At 40.9% G+C, this 21,605-nt stretch overlaps 1 protein-coding gene across 1 annotated transcript in view; it reads left to right on the forward strand.

Moving 5' to 3' along the window:
• The window catches only part of KMT2B (lysine methyltransferase 2B), a gene marked incomplete in the record, with an annotated part of 4,527,268 nt that overhangs the window by 4,461,089 nt on the left and 44,574 nt on the right, over positions 1 to 21,605 (forward strand). The window contains 1 exon segment of the mRNA XM_044079325.1: positions 6,190 to 6,319. Within this exon segment, the coding sequence (XP_043935260.1) occupies positions 6,190 to 6,319 (130 nt within the window).

Here is a 21,605-nt window from a genome sequence, read left to right on the forward strand (position 1 = left end):
CGGGTACAGGAATCACTGTCATGAGACACTCCTGGATGCGCTTATGTTCCTTTGCAGAACCCTTTAAGTCTTCTTCATTAACATCCCTTTTGACGGTTTGTCCCTTTTTGGACTTGTAAAGGAAACTCTTACCAGGAGTGAGAAAGACAGAAAGACCTTGTCCTGCTGTCGGAGTATGTTTTTCTACCCTGAATAGACCCTACCACAAAGGGAGGGGAGGTGGAAAGATATGGGTCTGTAAATGTCACGGATCTTTCCAGAACACTCGTGGTGAAACCCGCTCTAGAGGCAGAGGAGGGGGTACTAATGGAAGACGTCACCCACGCAGCAGAGGGGGTGCGCAGAAACAGGGCGACAGAGATCAGTTCTTTGGCAAGCCCTATCAGTGCTCCTGAGATGAAGCCCGACTGCTTATCTCTGAAGGCAGTCGGGGGACGCCTATCTTTGTACCTAGATACCTGGTTAAAAATAACAAAAGACAGCTGGGTACAAAGCACAATATCCAGAGGATACTCAATTCCCTTTGCCACTTCACCCCCTCTAGTAAAGAAAATCTCAGACATTCCACCCAGTCACAGGGACCAAGCAGCCTTAGAGGCCTAAAGGTTGCTGGACAAAAGAGTCATCCAACCAGTCCCAGCAGACCAGGGAGAATCCGGAACTTTTAGTCAAGGTTCTTTTTAGTTCCAAAGAAAAAAGGGGATTGAAGACCTATTCTGGACCTAAGCAGACTAAACAAGTCAGTAAAAAAGACGAAGTTCTGGATGGTCATGCTTCAGTCAATACTTCCCTTTCTGGGGAAAGACAATTGGATGTGCTCTATAGATCTTCAGGATGCATACTACCGCATAAAATGGACAGACCATCCGGGGATCATGTACGCTTCTGGCTGGGAGCCATTCATTATCAATTTTGCGCTCTGCCCTTTGGTCTTACTACAGCCCCCAGAGTGTTCACCAAATGTATGGCAGTAGTCACCGCTCACCTGAGACTGTTGGGATTCCAGGTGTTTCCATATCTAGATGACTGGCTCCTCACTGCCACCACCAAGCGTCAACTCATTCATGTGAGGGACACAACCTTAAATCTCTGCAATCAATTGGGGATTACCATCAACTCAGAAAAATCTGCCTTATTGCCATCGCAACAGACCGTCTTTATAGGAGCAGAACTAAAAATTGTTTCAATGACATTAACTCTGCCTCCAGAAAGAGTTTGTCTATTACGAAAACAAATTTTAGACCTGCTTCCAAGAAAAAAAGCCCCATTCTCAATGGTACTCAAATTGTTAGGATCGATGGTGGCAGCAATCATTGCCATCCCCCTCAATCTTATGCACATGCAATGCAATTCTCTCAATGGTCCTTTCAGGAACTTCCGATGTCACACCAAATTATCATAATGAATACGTGCAAGAAGGACCTTCAGTGGTGGCTGACATCTCAACATGTACCTCGGGGACGTCCATTCGTTCTATCCAATCCCATAGCCACGGTGACCACGGACGCTTCCTTGATTGGGTGGGGAGGCATTATCAGGGAAGAAGCCCAAGGCATGTGGAATAAACACAAGGCTCATCTGCATATAAATTTCCTGTAGATGAGAATGTTACTTCTAGCTTTGCAGTCCTTTCACGACTCTCTCTACCTCTGGGAACAATTGCAGTTCAGACATATAGCATTTCATTGGTCTCGTACATCAACAAACAAGGAGGAACCAAACCTTACCCTGTGTGTCGAGAGGCCATGAGAGTATGGCAGTGGGCAGTCTCCTCCCAGTGCTTTCTGATAGCAACGCACATCCCGGGGAAATCCAGTGTTATAGCAGGCAAGCTGAGCAGTACAATCTTACTGCCTCATGAGTGGTCCCTAAAACAACAAGTAACAGAACAGATATTCTGCAGGTGGGCCAGCCTTGCTGCTATCTTTTTGCATCCCCAACAAACACGAAATGCAGCAGCTACTTTGTCCTGATTCCCCTGCCGGGGGATGCTCCAAGGGATGCACTGGTGCACAGTTGGCCCCTGGGTCTCCTTTATGCATTTCCTCCCTTCTGTCCAATTCCCAAGGTATTACAGAAAGCAAAAATTCAGGGAAGGACCATGATCCTGATAGCCCCTTACTGGCCTCGGCAAATTTGGTTCCCCTTCCTCTAGCCTCATCTCTTGGAAGGATCCTGGACCCAGTTCCAGATCTGTTGACCCATTCATCGAGGGCTCTTCATCCTTCTCTTCATTCCCTCAAACTGACAGTTTGGCTGCTCCAATTCCCACAGTAGCCAGGATTTACAACCGCTCAGCTGACATCATGAGCTCAACATCCTCTCATAAATCATCCACCAGAAAGTTATATCTTAGCAAATGGAAGAGATTTTCCTCATGGGCATCTCAGAATGATGTTGATCCTTAACTTGCTCCGATCCCATCTATGTCAGAATTTCTAACTAAACTTTTCAATGAAGGAGCTGCTGCAGCTACTATCAGAGTTCAGTTAGCAGCAATCTCAAACTTTAATTTTGAGTTCCAAGGCTCCAAAGTCATGTCGCATCAACTCGCTAAAGCCTTTCTTAAAGGTGCCATTCATTTGAGGCTACCAATCAGAGCTCCAGTCATTCCATGGAATCTAAATTTTGTTCTCTCCAGAATCATATTACCTCCTTTCAAACCACCCTCGACCTGTCCTTTGAAATTACTTTCATGGAAGACTATTTTTCTGATAGCCATTACTCCTGTTTGGAAGATTTCTGAGTTGCAGGCCTTGACCATTAAACAGCCTTATCTGATTTTCCATGACAGAGTTTCGATCAGAACTAATCCATCCTTTTTACCAAAAGTTTGTTCAGAGACCAATCTTAACCAATTAATTGAGTTGCCAGTTTTCTTTCCTCAGTACACAAAGGATGGAACACACATGCTGCACAAACTTGATGTTCATAGGCAACTCTGATTTTATCTAGGTAGAACGAAACAATTCAGATCAACAGATCAGCTCTTTGTTTCCTTTTCAGAATCAAAAAAGGAGTTCCAGTGACAAAAGTAACCTTGTCAAGATGGCTATCAGATTGCATTTCCTTCATTTATAACACAGAGAATGCTTCCTTGCAACAAAAAATAAAAGCCCACTCTACTAGAGCCGTTTCAACCTCATTAGCCTTTTCTGCAAGGTTACCATTGGATTCTATTTGTGCAGCAGCTACCTGGTCAAGACCTCATACCTTTATCACTCATTACAAAGTAGACAGGACCTCTTTTGGTTCCACAGTTCTGAGGAATATTCTCCCGTGAGCCACCCGAGAAGGATGGTGCTTTGGGACGCTACCCATCAGTAAAGAATGAACGGCGAGATAGAACAACTTCACATAAAGAAGTTATGTACTCACCATAACGTTCCATGTGAGTTGTTCATCTCGCCTTCATTCATGCGTCCCACCCTGCAACCCCCATCCAGTCTACTTGGGGTCTGTCACCTTTCTTATATGGTGCTTTGTCTCTTATTCAGCTCTCTGAGTGGCATATTTATACTACTAGGTAGTTAGTTGGTGGCAAACAAAATCTGAGGGAAGATCAGGGGGAAGATCAGGGTGCATCATAGGATAGGGAGTTGGCCTCGAGCTGGTTGAAGACCTCGGGTTTTTGCAGTTGGCCGAGTCGGAGCCAAGGATCCGCCTCCGAACCCCTCAGTAAAGAATGAAGGCGAGATGAACAACTCATGTGGAACATTATGGTGAGTACATAACTTCTTCTTCCTCCAAGGTATAGTAACTGGGCTAGACTAGATAGAAGTCATATTTCAAAGGAATATCTGCATATAATTGAAGCTTCAGCACACATCCATTAAGTCTTTCAGATCAAGCTCCGATAAAAAATTAAGATAAAAATGAGAGACTGGTGTTTTCCCATCTACTTGTTAAAAAGAGGAGTTTAAGGAATGGGTAGTGGAACTTGTTCAGGAGTTATTAGGGAAGATAGAAATATCTAGAAGTTATAGCTAGTGAGTGGGACTGGAGTTTAAAACAGGGTGGAAGTAAAAGAGAAAGATATATGGTTAAGAAGTAATACAAATTACTTAGAAGGGGCTGATAAAGGTTAAAGTATTGCAAAATAGGGACTCTCACAGACGAGAGGAGCAAATGCTGAGTGGTAAAGAAGAATAAAGGGAGCATATATTTATTATGCATGAGTTTAGAAAGATTGCTGTTAAGCAACTCATTTTTTCGTTACTCTTGAGTGCACAAACTTTAAATACAACTACTTCGGCAACAGAAAATAGAAAGGGTTGCTGCCAAACTCAGGAAGCCTAAAACAAGAAAAATAACTTGAGATCCTGTAGAAGGCTGCTGCCAAACGTAGGAAGCCTAAAACAAGAAAAATAACTGTAGATCCTGTAGAGGTAGTAGAAATATTTTGGAAATTTTTTGAAAAATTGTGTAAAGAGCATAAATAGAAATATTTATGGAAGACTTAATTATACCAAGTTTAGAGGTAGATGCAAAAAGATGTTAAGACTGCAGGCAGGCTAGAGATCCTTCCCTACAAGGGATTGATACAAAGGAGTGGTATCACAGTATAAAATAGAAAGGGGTATGGGAATCCTAAGCGAAATCTGCTCTGGAGGAGTTTTTGGTCAAATGTAGAACAGAAGCTGCTGTTAAAAAAGGGATAATTAGAAGGGCATAAAAAGTATTGTATAACTCTTAGATTCACTCAGATGAGGTTAGAAATGAATGGGAAGAGAGAACAGAAAAGCAATTTCCAAGACAACAGTGGTGGAAAATATGTAAAGCTCCCAAGTGTGCAGGACAGGCAGACTTCAAATAATTTTTCCTCCGGTAGAGAGCAAATGTTGGAGATTTGATAGGGAAGAAATAAGTAACTAGGAACATATGTTTTTTGTGTGTAATGAGTTGGCAGATTTTAAAAAATTTGTTACAGAGTTCTGTGTCAGAAATAATATTGGGTGAGGAAATGGCTGTAGCTAAAATTATGAATTTTATGAGCTGGGACACAGGATTTGAATTGCCTAGACATAATAAGGCCTTACTGAGTTTAAGTTTGTCTTTTGGCTGCCCAGTTACTAGAAAATAAAATCAAAGTGTAAACCATCTGTATCTGAAGTATTGAATATTATAAAAGGTAAAAGAACCAGAATAGGGATCTTTAGGAAAGGGAAGGAGCAAATTTCATAAAAATAAATGAAAGGCATTGGGAACAATAAATGCAGAATAATGTTCAGGAGAAGGCAAAGTGAGGTTTAAGGGAAAGCCGGAATTAAGCAATTTATGTAATACTAGACTGATCCTTACAAAGGAAGAAAATATACATGGTGTATAATAATGTAAGTAAATGAAAGAAAGTTAAAATCTTTTTTCTGTTGATCTATTTTTCCTAGGTCTTAAGTGATATTTTTAAAATCTTTATTAAATTATGTATCTGTTTTTGAAGTCAATGGTCTAGTTAAGACTTGTAAAATAGTATTAAAACAATGTAGTCACTAAATAATTACTGATCTCAAATTATATGTTGTAATTTAATCTGTGTTTTTACCTGTTTTTGGTTAATGGACAACATAAAATTAAGACTGGAAAGAATGGCAGTACTGTCTGGATTTGCATGCTTAGTGGCATGTTGGCAATTGAACACAAGGACTGTGTGCATGACATGATGCTACTACAGTATAAACTGATTGTGGCAGAAGTCAATGCTGATTAGCACAGTATGTTAAAATGAGTTGTTACAATAAGGTGTTTACACTGAATTGTGCTAGCAGACTAAAAAAATAAATAAATAAAAAAATTTTACAGTGAAGGATGTAGTCTTCTCTTCATGCTGGGTGAAAGGTTAGGGGAAAATATAGATTATTCTTTCCCACACACAGCTGCTGGTGTTATTAACCAGGTGCACAAGTTAATTATTTGGAACAATTCCATTGAATTGCTGTAAGCCAGTATAACTCGTAAAACGGTAACAAAGACTTTATTATGTTACTTTTTTATTAGTTAATTCTTGACCTGAGAATCCTTAGTCATAAAGTGAGAGGACATTTATAGCTTCCAGTTTGGCGTAGGGTATGAGTTTTGCATATAGTGTTTTGGTTACTATGATGCTTTTCTTGTATACACAGTATTTTTAGCATGTTAGGTTTTTGTGCAAGGTGACAAAAATTTATATTGGTACATAATGGTTTGTTTCAGGTCTGCTATCCATGGTCGTGGGCTTTTCTGCAAGAGGAACATTGATGCCGGAGAGATGGTGATTGAGTACTCTGGAATTGTCATCCGCTCAGTTCTTACTGATAAGAGGGAGAAGTACTATGACAGTAAGGTAAGAAGGATTGTACTTCATGTTGTTCCACAAAGAAAAATGTCTGCCCTTCCTTTTTATTCACTTAAGCTGCACTGTTATCAGCCAGATCATTGTCGCACTGTGGTTGAATGAGCACTTAAACAGTGTTTTCTTGTACCACCCACAAACTTAGCTTACTTTCACAACCTTTTTGCAAGTGTCCCATGTTTTTCTCAGATGTCAGTGTTATGATATTTAATGTCTTTATTTATTCATTCATGCATACATTTATTTTCAGGGAAGGTGCACTGGCTCAAAGACCCTTTTCAGGCACAACCTGGGTCACAAGGGCAATAGAGTACAGTAAATTACAGTAGATAGAAATATGATTAAATCAAGGACAATGAATTACAATATGCAGGAATATGATTCCAGCAAGCATGCTAATAGTGAAAACGCAGCATTTGTTATAGTATGTACAGTTAATTTACATAAGATGTGTGTGTTAGAGTGAATATGAGCTATAAATGTTGACTAAAATAGTGTAAGTGTAAATAGCAGCAGGAGTGGTGACTAATTTGAGATAACGACAGAGGTGAAGAAATGGAGGTTAGTGAAAGGCGAAGGAAGACACGATTAGGAATAAACAGGTATGTACTAAGATGTGAACGTGGCTTTAGAAGAAAAGCTAATGTATGAGATAGAAAGTGTGTGAGGACAAATGATTTTGGTGCGTGTATAAGTTGCTGAGAAGTGATGGTGTGGAATATGGTGGGTAAGGTAGGAGAGTATAAATGTATGGTGGACATGATCGTGGCAATATCCGCCTGCCTTTGAAAATTGTTCCCATGTCTCTGTCCAGTTCTGTAGAGTATACTGAAATCAGTCCAGCTTACTTATTCCCGCAGTGTGTTCAACTTAAAAAATTAGTAACAGTCTTATCTATGGTCCATGATAAGCATAGTGTTTTAACCAAAACATTTCCTACAGGAACAGAATTTTCTTCTTTTGCTGCTTTGATCTATAGGGGAAAGAAGTTGAATGTATTTGTGCTTAAAGGAATACAGACTGCTTCCTGACATACGTGTTTATTTCGTATAGTTTTGAAAACTGAAGTGTCTGTCTTTTCCTAAATTTGTAGGACAGTAGTGAAAGAATACTAGAGCTCTGCCAAAACCCAAGTATGTATATTATCTTTGGAGGTGGGGGTCATTGCAGCATAGCATAACATTTGAGTTTTCCCACCTTCTGCTTCTTGGACATATTTCTCAGCTGTTCTTATTTCTGTTTGAGGACTATTTCTGTCTTGTCTCTACAAAGGTACATAAGCACGTGACATGCTATTTCCATATAATGCCATCATTGTCATTTGTGCTCTTCAGTTTTGTTAGCACTTCGAGTACAGCTGCTCCCTCATTGGATTTTGTGATATTACACTGTTCTGTCCTTAAACTACACTTCAGAAAAGAAGTATGCAGAGAATAGTTTACTTCATGTGAAAAGTTTAGTGAAACAAAACTGAAACCACTGCTAAAATCTTCAAACAATAGTGTAAGCATAAAACCATTAAAAAATTCATCTGAAGTATACACTTCTACCACCTAGCCCATATCTAAGAAAGCATTTCTCTGAATGTATGTATGTCTGTTCCCATGATCATGCCAACACTTAGAAACAGAATGCTCTAATATTAGAGATATAGTTGATTGTGCCTAATTCAAGCAGTTTCCACCTCCTCTACTGAGCTGTAATCCACTAGTTATGTTTAGCTACTTCTGATTTATAATACACTTCAGTGTTTAACCAGGTTCTCCCCCGGAGTATCAAGCCTAAATTTAAGTGATAGTTGGCTTCCACTCAGCTTCTTTGGTTGTTCTCTTATGAACAAATATGTGTAAATTCCTATAAAATGATCATCTGGATATCGAGTGAAAAAAAAATATTTCTTCTCCCCTTAAATTAGTTAATAAGGACGTTTGTTAGATGAACTTGTGTTACATAATTGCATGAAGAATAATCATACAGTCTTTGTTTTGTTTAGGGACTGAATGTAAACCTAAATCTTATATTTGTTTGAAGTTTACCTAGACTATTACAGTAAGATGATTGAAGACATTTTTTGTAAATTTAACTGAAAACATGCTTAGATTCTTGAGAAACAATTGGAAAAGAGGAAGAAACCAAAGCATAAGAAATTGCATATTGTAGAGTTGAGTGATATAGTGAAAGGAGGAAAAAAAAAAGATCTAAAAAGTCTGTGAAGTCAAGAGAAATCAAGAGGCTTTTGCAGGGACCATAACAAAAGGTTCAACATTTTATTATTGCTGCATTAGTAGCATTCATTATTAATGAATTTCCTACAGAAAGGTCTCACTGAGACCAGCAACTGGTGTCAGAACCATGGCCTTAAGCTCAGTGCCAGAAAATGTGTAGTCATCCCCTTTGGGGAAAAAACCCGGTTCCCATGAATTACCACATCGATGGTAGTCCACTGAACACAGAAGGCGTTCTAAGAGATCTGGGAACACAGGTTGACAGCAGCCTCTCTTTTTGACCACCACATTGCCACTGTGGTCAGAAAGTCCTATGCGACTCATCTCATTACTAAGGGTTTTGCATCCAGGAAGAGAGAGGTCATTGTCTCCCTCTACTCTTCCCTCATTAGGCTAGTCATTGAGTACAATGTCCCATTTGTCATGTACCTCACTAGACATCTGCAACAACTGGAGAGGCTGCAAAAGTACCTCACAAAGAGGATCATAGGCCTTAAACATTTGTCCTGTATGGACAGACTAAAAAAAATATTCTCTGTCTCATATCACCTACGTAGAGGCAATCCCTGCTTGACTTGCAAAGCCATGTCTGACCCATCTCTGTTAGAAATGCTACATCTAAAGAAATCCCAATCCCTCCACACCACATGCTCCAGAGACCTCAACCTCATTACCACAATCAACAGAACATGCTGGAGGGACAGGTTCATAACCCAGAGACTGCCCATGCTATGGAAAAGACTTCCCATACATGTCAAGCAGAGCACCTCACTGGCCCTCTTCAAGAGAAATCTTGATGAGTGGATGGGAAATAGAAAATTCACCCCAGGTATCACTTCAGTGGCTTTACTCGACAGAGGCAATGGGGGAACTAAGGTCGGGTGGCATGATGCTAGGGTAATTTTATGGGCTAGGCTTATAAAGGCTCCAGGGCCATTAGCCTAGTACACCTATGAACCTATGGGAATTTGTTGGTGGCAGGCATCTATGAACTAACCTGACTTCCACAGACCTGGGCAATCTACCCAGCCTGATCTCAAGCAGTTTGTGTCATCTTCATTTATTTATTTATTTATTTTGTGGTCATCATGTTCAGTCTGCAGCAAGCTTGGGAAACATTCCTCCAAAGGATTAAGTACCGTTTCTGAGAAAGTCTTTTCCTGTTCTAAATACTTCCTGAACTTAGACTGTTGGATTGCTTTTTTGGCGAGTTTGATATTTTATAGTATTTGCTGTAGTTATGTTCTAGGGCTAGTGATGTCCTTGGAAAACATTACTAACAAGTATACCTGTGACAGACATATTCAAACAATGTCAGTTTTTAGTGCAGTTTCTGTCTGGATAGGATCACCCTGAAGATAAGTATAAAGAAGATTTATATTTTACTAAGAAAATAAACGTTTAACAGTAGAGCAAAAACAACTACCTTTCTGGTACATCAGTAGTTAATTTCTCTAGGCCACAGGTGCCTATCTGCCACAGAAATGGTAGGAACTTCCTACCCTTTATGGCCTAAAAAGTTCAAAGCAAAGACCTGCAGGAAAATAGAAGAGCTCAATAAACTGAAAACCTAGTAAGAGGATAGGATCTGTAAGAGCTTAGAGACCCCCACTGGTTCCACAGAAGTACTAGTTAGTAGTCCGTTATCCCAGCATCTGCAGTACAACAGTCTAGGCCCTCTGGATCCTTACAGTGGGGTTATGCCTTATTTTGATGACCAGGCTGCAGTGGTTAACTTTGTTGCATCATAGCTGGCCATGGGACCATAGGCATCTACTATAGGCCAGCATGCGTTTCAGGCCCAGTGAGAAGGAATAGTTTTCCTTGAGACATCTGACCTGTTGATATATGTTTCAGCTAGACTGACTGCCTCCCTAGACATGCAGGCTTTATCCTCTTTGGACTGGGCTTTGACCAGTGGGGTACCTGTTCCTCAAATGCTTTTCTGGACATTTTTTACTACTGAAAAATCACCAAAAGGTATGGTGGTGCACGGCAAAAAGCTAACAGACCCATGCCCTGAGTAGTGAAGCCAAATATTTGGTATCTTGGACTGTACTGAAAGGGAGACAGATGCTCTTCATGTTTCACTGATGCAGTCATCACATTTGGGTTATCTGCTTGCAGTAGCCCTCAGTCAGCCTGATTATCAAAGTCTTAGGTCCTGTGTCAGTTGCTGTCTCATCTTCCATGACTTCAGGTAGTCAGGGGTATAAAGCATGAAGCATGCAGCTGATGCCATTACATCAGTCTTTCTTGCCATGCGGTGCCCGAAGCAGAAGCAGTTCACAAGTGCCGGTCGGCCGACTCCTTAAATTTTCGTATTTGAGTTTCAGAACCGAAGGTTCCAAACTAAAGCTAAATACCCCGTTGGGGAAACTTTTTCTTGCTCCTTACCGATGTCAGTAAAAGTTAATAATTGCATTACTTGTGGGAAGCAAATACCTCATAAGGATTTTCATTTGTACTGTATTTCTTGCCTAGGCCCTGATCACAATGTGCCTTGCTGTCGGTTTTGTGCTAGATTTAACCAATGCATTATTAAGCGTCTGTATATTTTTGCTTCTAAATATTTTGGTTCAAGATTTAACTATCCTGAAATGTCGGTTAGCAATCCGACTACCGGAGTTCACAAAAAAACGCAAGGAGAAAGACAAAGACAGACCGTCGAGGTCCAAAACCGACGACGAAGCTTCTCCTAAGCCAGTCGCCGGTTTGCTGGTACTCAGTGAGGTGCTTTTGCAGCCCCTGATACCCGCTACGTTTGAGTCACAGGCCTCTACCAAGACCCATTCGGAGTCTGGTATGCCACGAGATTCTCAGAGTATTGAACCCGCGGATGTCTCTTCCTTGGATGGGTCCGGAGCTACTGAGCAGGTACCGGCTTCTGAGGGTGTTTTCAGGCCTCAACATTTTTATATTAAACCGCCAGCAAGAAAACCAAGGTCAAAAACAACTTCTGTGTCTAAAAAAACGGACACATGAGCCACGTGCTCAGGCCCCTATGCCTAAAAAACAGATGATCAAAATGGCTGAGGATTTAATTACCTTGATCGGTGGTTCCCAACCCCCCCCCCCCCCCCCCGCTAAGAGGCCTAGGCAAGGCACTAATTATGTATCTTCAGATCAGGTTTCCATTTCTTCTAATTCCTATACTGATCAGGAATTTTCTATTCCACCCTATGAGGATTCTGATGCAGAGGAATCCATCCCATGTGCATCTCCTCCTGAGGATTACTCGTTTGGAGAGACTTTGCATACTTTAAGGGAACATTTTCACTGGGAGAGTCAGGACTTCTCTGAATCAAAAAAGATGCTTAGGGATTTCCTTCTTCTTCCTCAGCATAGGCCTTTGGCAATACCTCCTGTATTAGACATTGTTGATGTGTTCTCGGAATCAAGCATGGCTCCTGATTCCCTGCCTCTGGCTCCTAGTAAGCCAGACAGATATTAACAGGGTTCCTGACTCCCACAAATTTCTTTTCAAAAATCCTTCTGGTGATCCTGAAACTATTTCTCAGTGTCCCTAGGGTGTTAAGGCTTCTACAGCCAAAAATCCTACCCCTTCTGATAGAAATTCCAGGGCGATGGATAGATGGGGTAAGCAGGTTTATACGTCTGCAACCTTGGCAATTAGGGCTTTAAACTGCCAGCTTCATATGCTTAAATATCAACAGCATGTTATGGGCTTACTGAAACAGAAAATGATGTTGATTTCTGATTGTGTGGAAAATAGAGTTACAGGATTTATTACATTCAGCAGAACAGGTTGGAAAGCAAACTTTGTAATGTGGTTTTGATTCCTTGGAGGCCTCTTGTAGGGCCGCCATTACTGGATCTGTGATTAGAAGGCATGCTTGGCTCAAGGAGCAAAATCTACCTGATCATGTTAAATCTAAATTGTTGGATGCCCCTTTGCAGCATGATACTCTGTTTGGTAATAAGGCAGAAGAGGTTTTAAAGAAAATGTGCAGCCACCCAGGTTCAGTAGGCACTGGCCTACAAAAAATTGGTCCTTTCCTGTGTCCAACAGAGCCACTTTGGGCAAACCCAGGCGCTTAAAAGGCTCCAGATATCAGTCACAGGGTTCTTACAGGTCAAAGCAGTGGGGTGCCTCCACCTCCAAATCTGGAAGAAACTAAGCACAACCCTACAGTAAGCAGTCTCAATGACTTTCCAATACCATCTCCAAGCACTTATCTCTTGACAGCCCCCTTGGGGGGGGACTAACACTTCATGCTCAAAATTGGCAGTTAATTACCCAGGACAAGTGGGTATTAAACGTACTATCCCAAGGGTACAGATTTAATTTCCATACTTTGCCAATTCCAAACGGATGGCTGGATCTGCCACCAAACCAGTGGGCAGAGGCCCAGAAACAAGTCATGTCCCTCATGGATATGGGGGCTATTCAACCGGTACCAGAAAAGGAAAAAGGACAAGGTTTTTATTCAAGACTTTTCCTGGTACCCAGAAAAGACAATTCATGGCGTCCAGTACTGGACTTATCGATTCTGAACACGTTCCTGGACATTCCAAAATTCAAAATGCTGACTTTACAACAGCTACTGCCTATGCTAGGCAAGAATGCTTGGTTAGTACCTGTAGACTTAAAAGAGGGCATACTTGCATATCCCAGTAAGGGAATCATGCAGAAGATACCTCCGCTTCAAAGCAGGTTTTTTGCATTACCAATTCTCTGCACTGCCCTTTGGCTTATCTACTGTGTGCAGGGTCTTTACAAAGTGCCTGGCACCAATAATTGCATTCTGCAGACAAAGAAACATTCAAATTTAACCTTATCTGGACGATTGTCTCATTCAAGCAGAAGACAAGGACACTCTTCTTCAACATCTGACATTTGTAAAAAGGCTTCTATCATGCCTAGGTACACCATAAATGAAAATAAATCACAACTGGTACCCTCTCAAATAATTACATTCCTGGGTGCAAGCTTGAATACAACTGCCCAGATGGCTTACCTCACGCCAGACAAACAAAGGCAACTGACAACATACTTCAAACAAATGGCAACAAAAACCCAGTTATCTGCAAGACAAATTCTGCAGGCTTTGGGGTTCATGGCATCCTGCATTCTACTAATTCCATATGTGAGACTGCATATGAGGAAACTTCAGTGGTACCTAAAATGTTTATGGAGTCAACATTGTCACAGCCTGGAAACGATTCCTCTCATTCCCTGCCTACAACAGGAGTTTCTTTGGTGGGCAGAGACATGTCACCAAAACAAGGGACTGTCATTCACTCTACCCCCTGCCACCCAAACCTAACTACAGACACATCAGACTATGCTTGGGGGGCCCATCTGGCAGGGATATGCATTCAGGGCAAATGGAGCCCAAACCAAAGGCATCTGCATATCAACCAGAAAGAAATACTAGCTGTTTAGAATGCTCTGACAGCCTTCAAGGACTTACTTCATCCAGGACAATTACTGATAAAGACGGACAACACCACAGTTATGTGGTACATAAGCAGGGGGCGTACACATTCCTTCCCCCTTTGCAGACTAGCCATGGCCTTGTGAAACACAGCCTTGACTTAGCAAATACATCTTCAAGCTCATTTCCTGCCAGGAAGGCAAAATACTCTGGCAGATGACGTAAGCAGAAATCTTATAGACCCACATGAGTAGAAACTGGATCCACAAATCTTCAGCATGTTAACACAGAAATGTGGGAGACCAGACATAGATCTATTTGCCTCTCCCCAAAGTTATCAGTTGGCCAAATTCTGCACAAGAACGCTTCACAAAAAAGCATGGAAAGTGGATGCTCTATCCTTCAGCTGGAAAAACCTATCAGTCTATGCCTTTCCCCTTCTGCCACTACTCTCCAAGGTCTTAGCAAAAGTCAGACAGGAAAAATCAAAAATGATCCTAATTGCTCCGGACTGGCCTCACCAGCACTGGTACCTGCTTCTAAGGAATATGTCACACCTTTCTCCATGGTACTTGCCTCAAATACCGCATCTACTATCTCAGCAGAACTATCAAATTCTGCACACTCAGCTCCAAACTCTGAATCTTGCAGCATGGCTAATCAACTAATTATTCAAACCACACCTCTCAGTAAATCTGTGATGGATGTCATTTTGGAAGCCAGAAGGCCTAGTACTAGAAAATCTTATGGTGATAAATGGAAGAGATTCTGTGCTTGGAACCAAGCACAAGGAATAGACACAGCAAAGCCCAATATTCCTTAGATTTTACAATACTTAACTGAGATGCTTGACAAGGGCCTATCTTTTTCTTCAATAAAAATCCATGCCTCTGTCATCTCGGCTCATTACAACACAGAGCCTCCCCTCTTTTCTCATCCACTGCTTAAGCAGTATCTTAGAGGGGCCAGAATTTTAAGGCCTCCCAGGAGAGCACCAACTCCTGCATGGGACCTCAATTTTGTGCTGGAAAAACTCACCCTGCCTCCTTTTGAACCAGCAGCTACTGCGGATATAACATTTCTATCTTGGAAAACCGCTTTTCTTTTGGCAGTCACTTCTTTTGGCAGTCACTTCAACAAGAAGGGTTTCAGAACTACAGTCTCTCATGGCAGTGGAGCCTTTCGTTATATTTTACCCGGACAGGCTGGCCCACAGGACCAATCCTTTTATGCCTAAGGTTGTATTCAGTGTGGCTCTTAACCAGACCATTCACCTGCCAACATTTTACCCAAATCCGCAGTACAAAGTGGAGCAGATTCTGCATTCATGGGATGCACACAGACAACTAAGATCCTACTTAAGCAGGACCAGATGTTTAAGAAAGTCTGAGCAACTACTGGTAGCATTTGCTGCAGGATCAGAGAGGAAGGCTATATCAAAGCAGACTATTTCTAAATGGATAAGCCACTGCATTCGTTTCTGCTGTTTGCACCATGGTAAACCTGTGTCCAAGGGGATCAGATCACATTCCACCAGGGCTGCCTCTGCTTCAGCAGTTTTTCTCAGAGGGGTCCCAACCAAAGACATTTAGAAGCTGCTACTTGGAGCTCTGTTCATACCTTCACAAAGCATTATCATTTACCTCTCTTCTCTAAATCCAGGACAGGCTTTGCCACTGCAGTCCTGCAGGGCCTTATAGCCACTCCTAATGCTGTTTAGTTCCATCCTCCCATCCATAGCTTTGGGATTCTACCCAAATGTAATGACTGCAACAGTGAAACACGAAGAACATAGTACAGTTGTGTACACTTACCATAAATGTAGATGTTAAAGTGTATTCACTGTTGCAGTCCGGGTTACCCACCCGCCATCCCCCATTCTATACCTTTTCTTTCCTTCACTATACTCAAAAGCCTTTGTGGTGTATTTGCTTTTAGTCAAAGGTAAAGTTTGTTTCTAAAAGTGCATTCATATGTTAGCTGTTTATTTATATATATATATATATATATTTTTGCTCCCCATTTGGGGGCCACTTGACATCTGGGACAAGAAAAACTGAATAAAATGGCGTCAGCTGTATGTTTTATAACCCTGATGACCTGACGTCATGGAAGAGACAGCAACTGATGCAGGACCCAGGACTTTGTCATTCAGGCCGACTGAGGGCAACCTGCCAGCAGATTACCCAAATGTAATGACTGCAACAGTGAATACACTCAAACATCTACATTTATGGTAAGTGTACACAACTTTACTTTCTCAAGGGAGTCCCTACCAGGGACATTCTGGAAGCTGCAACCTGGAGTTCTGTACACAACTTCACCAAGCATTACCACTTACCTATCTTTTCCAAATCCAGGGCAGGATTTGCTACAGCAGTCTTGCAGGCCTACTAGCCAGCCCTATCTCTTCTTGACTGCCTCCACCCTTCCTCAGCTTTGGAAATCAACCCAAGTGTGATGACTGCAACAGTGAAATACAAAGAACATAATACAGTTATGTACACTTACCATAAATGTAGATGTTTGAGTGTATTCACTGTTGCAGTCATAGTTTTCCTCCCTCCAGCTCCCTGTTTTTCTCTATCTTTCTTTCTCTCCTCTGTATGGCTATTCCTAATGGTATTGGTGTTTACTTTTTACTGGTGGTGGTTTCCACACCATATACTAGCTCCCTGTTTGGGTGCTCCTGACATTTGGGGCAAGAAAAACTGATGTAATGGCATTGGCTGCCTGCTTTTATACCCCTGACATCATGGAAGAAGCAACAGCATCCGATGCAGAAATACTAAGACTGGTATTCTGGTATACTGGTATTCGGGCCGACTGAGGGCTAACCTGCAGGCAGGGTAACCCAAGTGTGATGACTGCAACAGTGAATACACTCGAACATCTACATTTATGGTAAGTGTACACAACTGTACTTTCCAGGCAGGGTCAAGGCCCACTCTACAGGGGCCTTGGGTTCATCTGTGGCTTTTTGGAAATATTCTAGAGGTTGCTACTTGGTCCTCTATATATACTTTTACAAAGCACTATAACCTTGATTCCTTATCTAGATCCAGGTCAGGTTTTGCTAGGATTATTCTCTAGGGGCTCCTAGACTCCTCTCCTTCCACCTCCAAATTGTAGTAAGCAAGAGTACTCTACCCATGTAGCTAAGGCTACTGCAGCAGTAATCAACAGGATGAACATAGTACAGTTGTGTAAGTAAACTTGTCATGACAGTAGGTATTCAAATGATCACTGCTGCAACAGCTGCTCCCTCCTTCCATCCCCCTTTTTTGTTTTTTTTTTTATACCGGGATATTTAGTTAGTTCCTAACATTGTCCTTCAAGACTCAGCCTCCCTCTCACTGTTGGCAGGAAAGCTCTGTAGGGCTTGGCACCCACATTTTTCTGTCAGCTCAAGCTGCCTGACAGTTTGGGTGCATAGAAGTTGCCCTGAAGCTTTGGAAGCTAGGCAGCTGTTGTATGCTTGGCAGGATATAACACACATAGCTAAGACTACTGCAGCAGTGATCATTTGAACATTTACTATTATGGTAAACTTCTTAAACAACTGTACTTTCTTCTCTTAGAAATGGCCAAGGCCAATTACCAGAAGATTTGTCATAGACTGGACATACTCAGACAAGACAGGGTTTGTTTGATAACACCCCAATTTAAAACTTCAGCTAACTGCCTGGATGTTAGAATCTTAATACCTTTTAGGTGCCTATTTTCTAAGTACATACAGCAGGTATTGAAGGAGCAAAAAAACAAACTGCTACTAGGAAATCACATTAGCAAATGTGAAAGGTTTTTTAGTTGGTGCCACAGTAAGAACCTAGACCCTGTTAAAGCTAGCATTTCTGTAGCTCTACAATATTTGTGAGAGTTGTTGTCCTCTGACCTTTCATATTCCTTTATCAAGATTCAGGTGTTGGTAATTTCAGCATGTCTGCCCATGAATCCCTGTCTTTCTAAACATTTCACTGTCAGGATGTTGTTGAAAGAGTTCTACATACTCATCCACCTAGAAAGGATCTTAATTTTTGTTTTGGAAAAATTGACTCACTCCATTTGAATCAGGTCATTGGGCTGATTTGAGATTCTTAATAGGGAAAACAATTTCCTGATTACTCTTGTCCAAGTTGCGCTTGCAGTGAGCCAGCCTTCTCTCATTTTCCACAAAGGTAGGTAGTTTGAGAATGCATTCTTCATTCATGCCTGAAGTTGTATCAGTTTACTCTTTTGTCTAGCTATTCATCACACTCTTTCCAGAACCTAAAAATGAGGGAGTAAGGGTCCTTCATGCAACTCGAATGCTGTCTTGACGGACCTTAAATATTCAGAAATTCTGATCAGTTATTTATTTCTTATGAAAGTATGAAAAAAAGATAACCAGTGTCAAAGCAGACAGTTTACAAATCGTTGTCCCAAACTATTTCCTTTTGTTACTTCCATCATAATATTTAATTTCAAAGCAGGATAAAAGCAGATTCTTCTAGAGCCTTGGTTTTGTCAAAATGGCTAGAGGTGAAGTATTTTAGAGGCAGCAACTTGTTTCTGTTTTCTTTGTTTTGCAAAGCACTACAAATTAGACCTAGACTCTTTTTCCAGGTGTAGAGCAGGCTTTGCTAGTGCCATTTTCTAGGGGCTACTTGACCCACATCCTTCCTCCTCCCAAACTTTCTCTGCTTTGGTATACTACTCATATAGCTAAGGCTAGTGTAGCAGTGATCTAATGCTGAACATAGTACAGTTATATAAGTAAACTTACCATAACAGTAGAATGTTTGAATAGATCTCTGCTGCAGTAGCATGCCTCTCCCTTCCTCCCTCCATTCCCCTCACTGTTTGTTTGATTTTTGTTTGCCAGGGTGAGGGCATTTATTTTTATTTGTATAACATTGACCTGGCTCACAACTGTAGCCTCCCTCTTAAGGGCTTGGTACCCAGACTGCTGATTTTTTTCCTGCTTAGCTAGAGCCGTCAACAGACATATCAGCATGTTTATCTGTGGACTTAGTTAAGCTCTTCGAGAAGGGGATCCTGCAGTTAGACCACTCAGAAAGACATAGTCTCTGTCCTGGTACCTCCTTTTTGCATTTGATGAAACTCGCTCTTCCTTCCTTTGAACCCATCATTGACCATGCTGTTACATTTTTATCTTTATTTTATTGATAAGGTCAGTTCTGCTAGGCCAATGACCTCTCTTCAGAGGAGACCCAAAGTGAAGTGATATTTATGCTTGACTATAGGGGAAATTTGTCCAAGGAGTTGGGGAACTTCCCCAACTTTCTTCCGTAAGTGTCATGAGATCTTTTCGCCACTAACTCAGGCAGGTGGGACTTCGATTTTACATCTGATCCAAAGGACAGCCCACTCAGGAGTGTAGTGCCACATTATGCTGCTCTGCAGTGTATTGGAAACAATCCAACTACTTGATGTGGGAATAGAACCCACAGTCTTCTGCACTAAAGGCAAGTGTGCTACCTGTTGAGCTACTGAGATTGCTTCAAAATCTCTTTCCTAGTGGCCATTATCTCTGTTTGTATGGTCTTTGAGCTAGAGGCCCTGATGACAGCAGAGTCTTACACTATCTTTCCTCAGGGCAGTGTTGTTGAGGACTACTGTATCCTTTCCCAAGGTGGTTTCTAAGTTGGTCGTAAAATAAACCATCCAGGTGATGGTGTTCTTCCTTAAGCTTCAAAATAGAGGAAAGGTTCCTACATTGCTTAATATGCATAGGCATCTCATGTATTACATAGCCACAGAGACAAATTAAAAAATCCACATCTATTTTAAAAGGTTCAAGGAGGCAAACAGAGTTTGAGTCGCAACTGCCCATACCTTGATGTGTTCCATTAACTCATATTTACTCAATGTTTTTATATTCAAAAAAGGTACAGCTTTAACATTAATTCTCTTCCCTTTTATATGTTTATAATTTAGCAGTACAATGGAAGCAATATTGTACATAATGTAAATAGTGTGTGAAATGTATAATGGTTTGGCAAAACAATAAAAATGATTATTAAAAAAAAAAAAAAAAAAAAAAAAAAAAATCCACATCTGTTTATCGTCTGCAAACTAGGAAAACTAAGATGCTGACTGATTTTATTTTGACTGTATTCTCTTAATAGAAAACCCTCTAGACCCAGGCCGCTTTTCAAGGGTGACCAGAGTCTGGTTAAGTTTGTCTAAGATGTTACTTTCTGAAAGACCTTGAATGGGTTGGTCAGGGTTTAATACAAGATCAGTGACCACAACTGCCACTTTCTTCAGAAATTTGCCTGCTGCAGAGCATCTCATGAATGGTTTTCTTAAACTGCATTCATACCTCTTCATTGAACTGCAAAATAAAGTAGCTAACCCATTCTTTTGCCTTTTGTTATATGATATGATAAATGCAAAAAAGAAAAAAAAAAGAACTTTAGGCCCTTTTTGGCTTATCCTGCTGGAAATGCAGCTGTATTTGTTCTGCAGTTTAGAAATATTTCCACTCGGGCCATACAGGGAGCAGTCTATTTTATTTTATATTTATTTACTGGGATAGCACACTAATTACAACTGACCACTTTTCAGGTACTACCCAGATAAAATAACACTCAAAAAAAAAAGAAAAAAAACTAGGATAGAGAGTCAGAAATTATGCATATCAAAAACTGAACAGAGAGTAATGGATGTATAACAGAAACTGTACAGTAACAATATACGAAACAGCAGTCATTTTTTCAGATTTACATCATGTACAGTAACAATTAATATATGAAGCAGCAGTCATTTTTTCCAGGTTTACATCATGGAGGAATTTTTGTGGCATAATGAGAGTCAGGGTGTCCATATATTCATTAAACAGTGCTTGTTAGAAGCTCACTGTGTTGTGTTTTTTTAGTGTCTTTATTAAAATTGATATTAAAAAAGTGAAATAGGTACATATACAGTAATAGAAAAGAAAGCAAACCATACAAACATTTATTTTGTTTTCTTGCATTGTACATTCTGACTGTTTTCATTAACCAATATCCAACTTAAAATTTGCACAATTCCTGTCTTCCCTTAAATTTCACTGTCTTTCCTGAACATTATTCTCCATGTATTCTACTCACAGGTTCCATTTACTTTTATGTAATTTGCTAGTTCCTTTTTGAAAGAGCCGATTTCCAGTTCTTTTATCTCCTTTGCAATAATCAGCCTTTCATGTATAGCTGGTTTAAATTTTGATTTTCATTATTTAATGATTGATCTGAAGTAGTAGTTGACTTCATTTGATCTTCAACCTGTGGGTTACGGGTCCGTATCAGATCTGACTTGGCCGCATAACTAGTATCTGATCTGAGCTCCAAGCTCCTCCCCTTACCCATAATGCCCCTGTCTCCTTCCTCCCCCAGATCTCATTTGCCGCTGAAACAGTAAGCATCGTGGTCTGAGCTCTGAGCGTCGCTTCTGGGTAAGTGTCTTTTTTGGGCTTTTTCTCTCTGTCTAATCCTTCTAAGTCTATCTCTACCGTCTACATCCCCACCTTGCGTTTGGTCATGGGGGGTAGTAAAACACTCTCCTTTCTGTTCTTTTCTATATTTCTGTGTGTGTGTGATTTGGTGGGCCTATATTGGGAGTATGTCTGATGTCCCAAAACTAGTGTTTAGGAAGTGCACAGAGTGT

Source organism: Protopterus annectens, chromosome 8.part0 (assembly GCF_019279795.1).
Source record: "Protopterus annectens isolate FY-2018-M chromosome 8.part0, PAN1.0, whole genome shotgun sequence".
Lineage (NCBI taxonomy): Eukaryota > Metazoa > Chordata > Ceratodontiformes > Protopteridae > Protopterus > Protopterus annectens.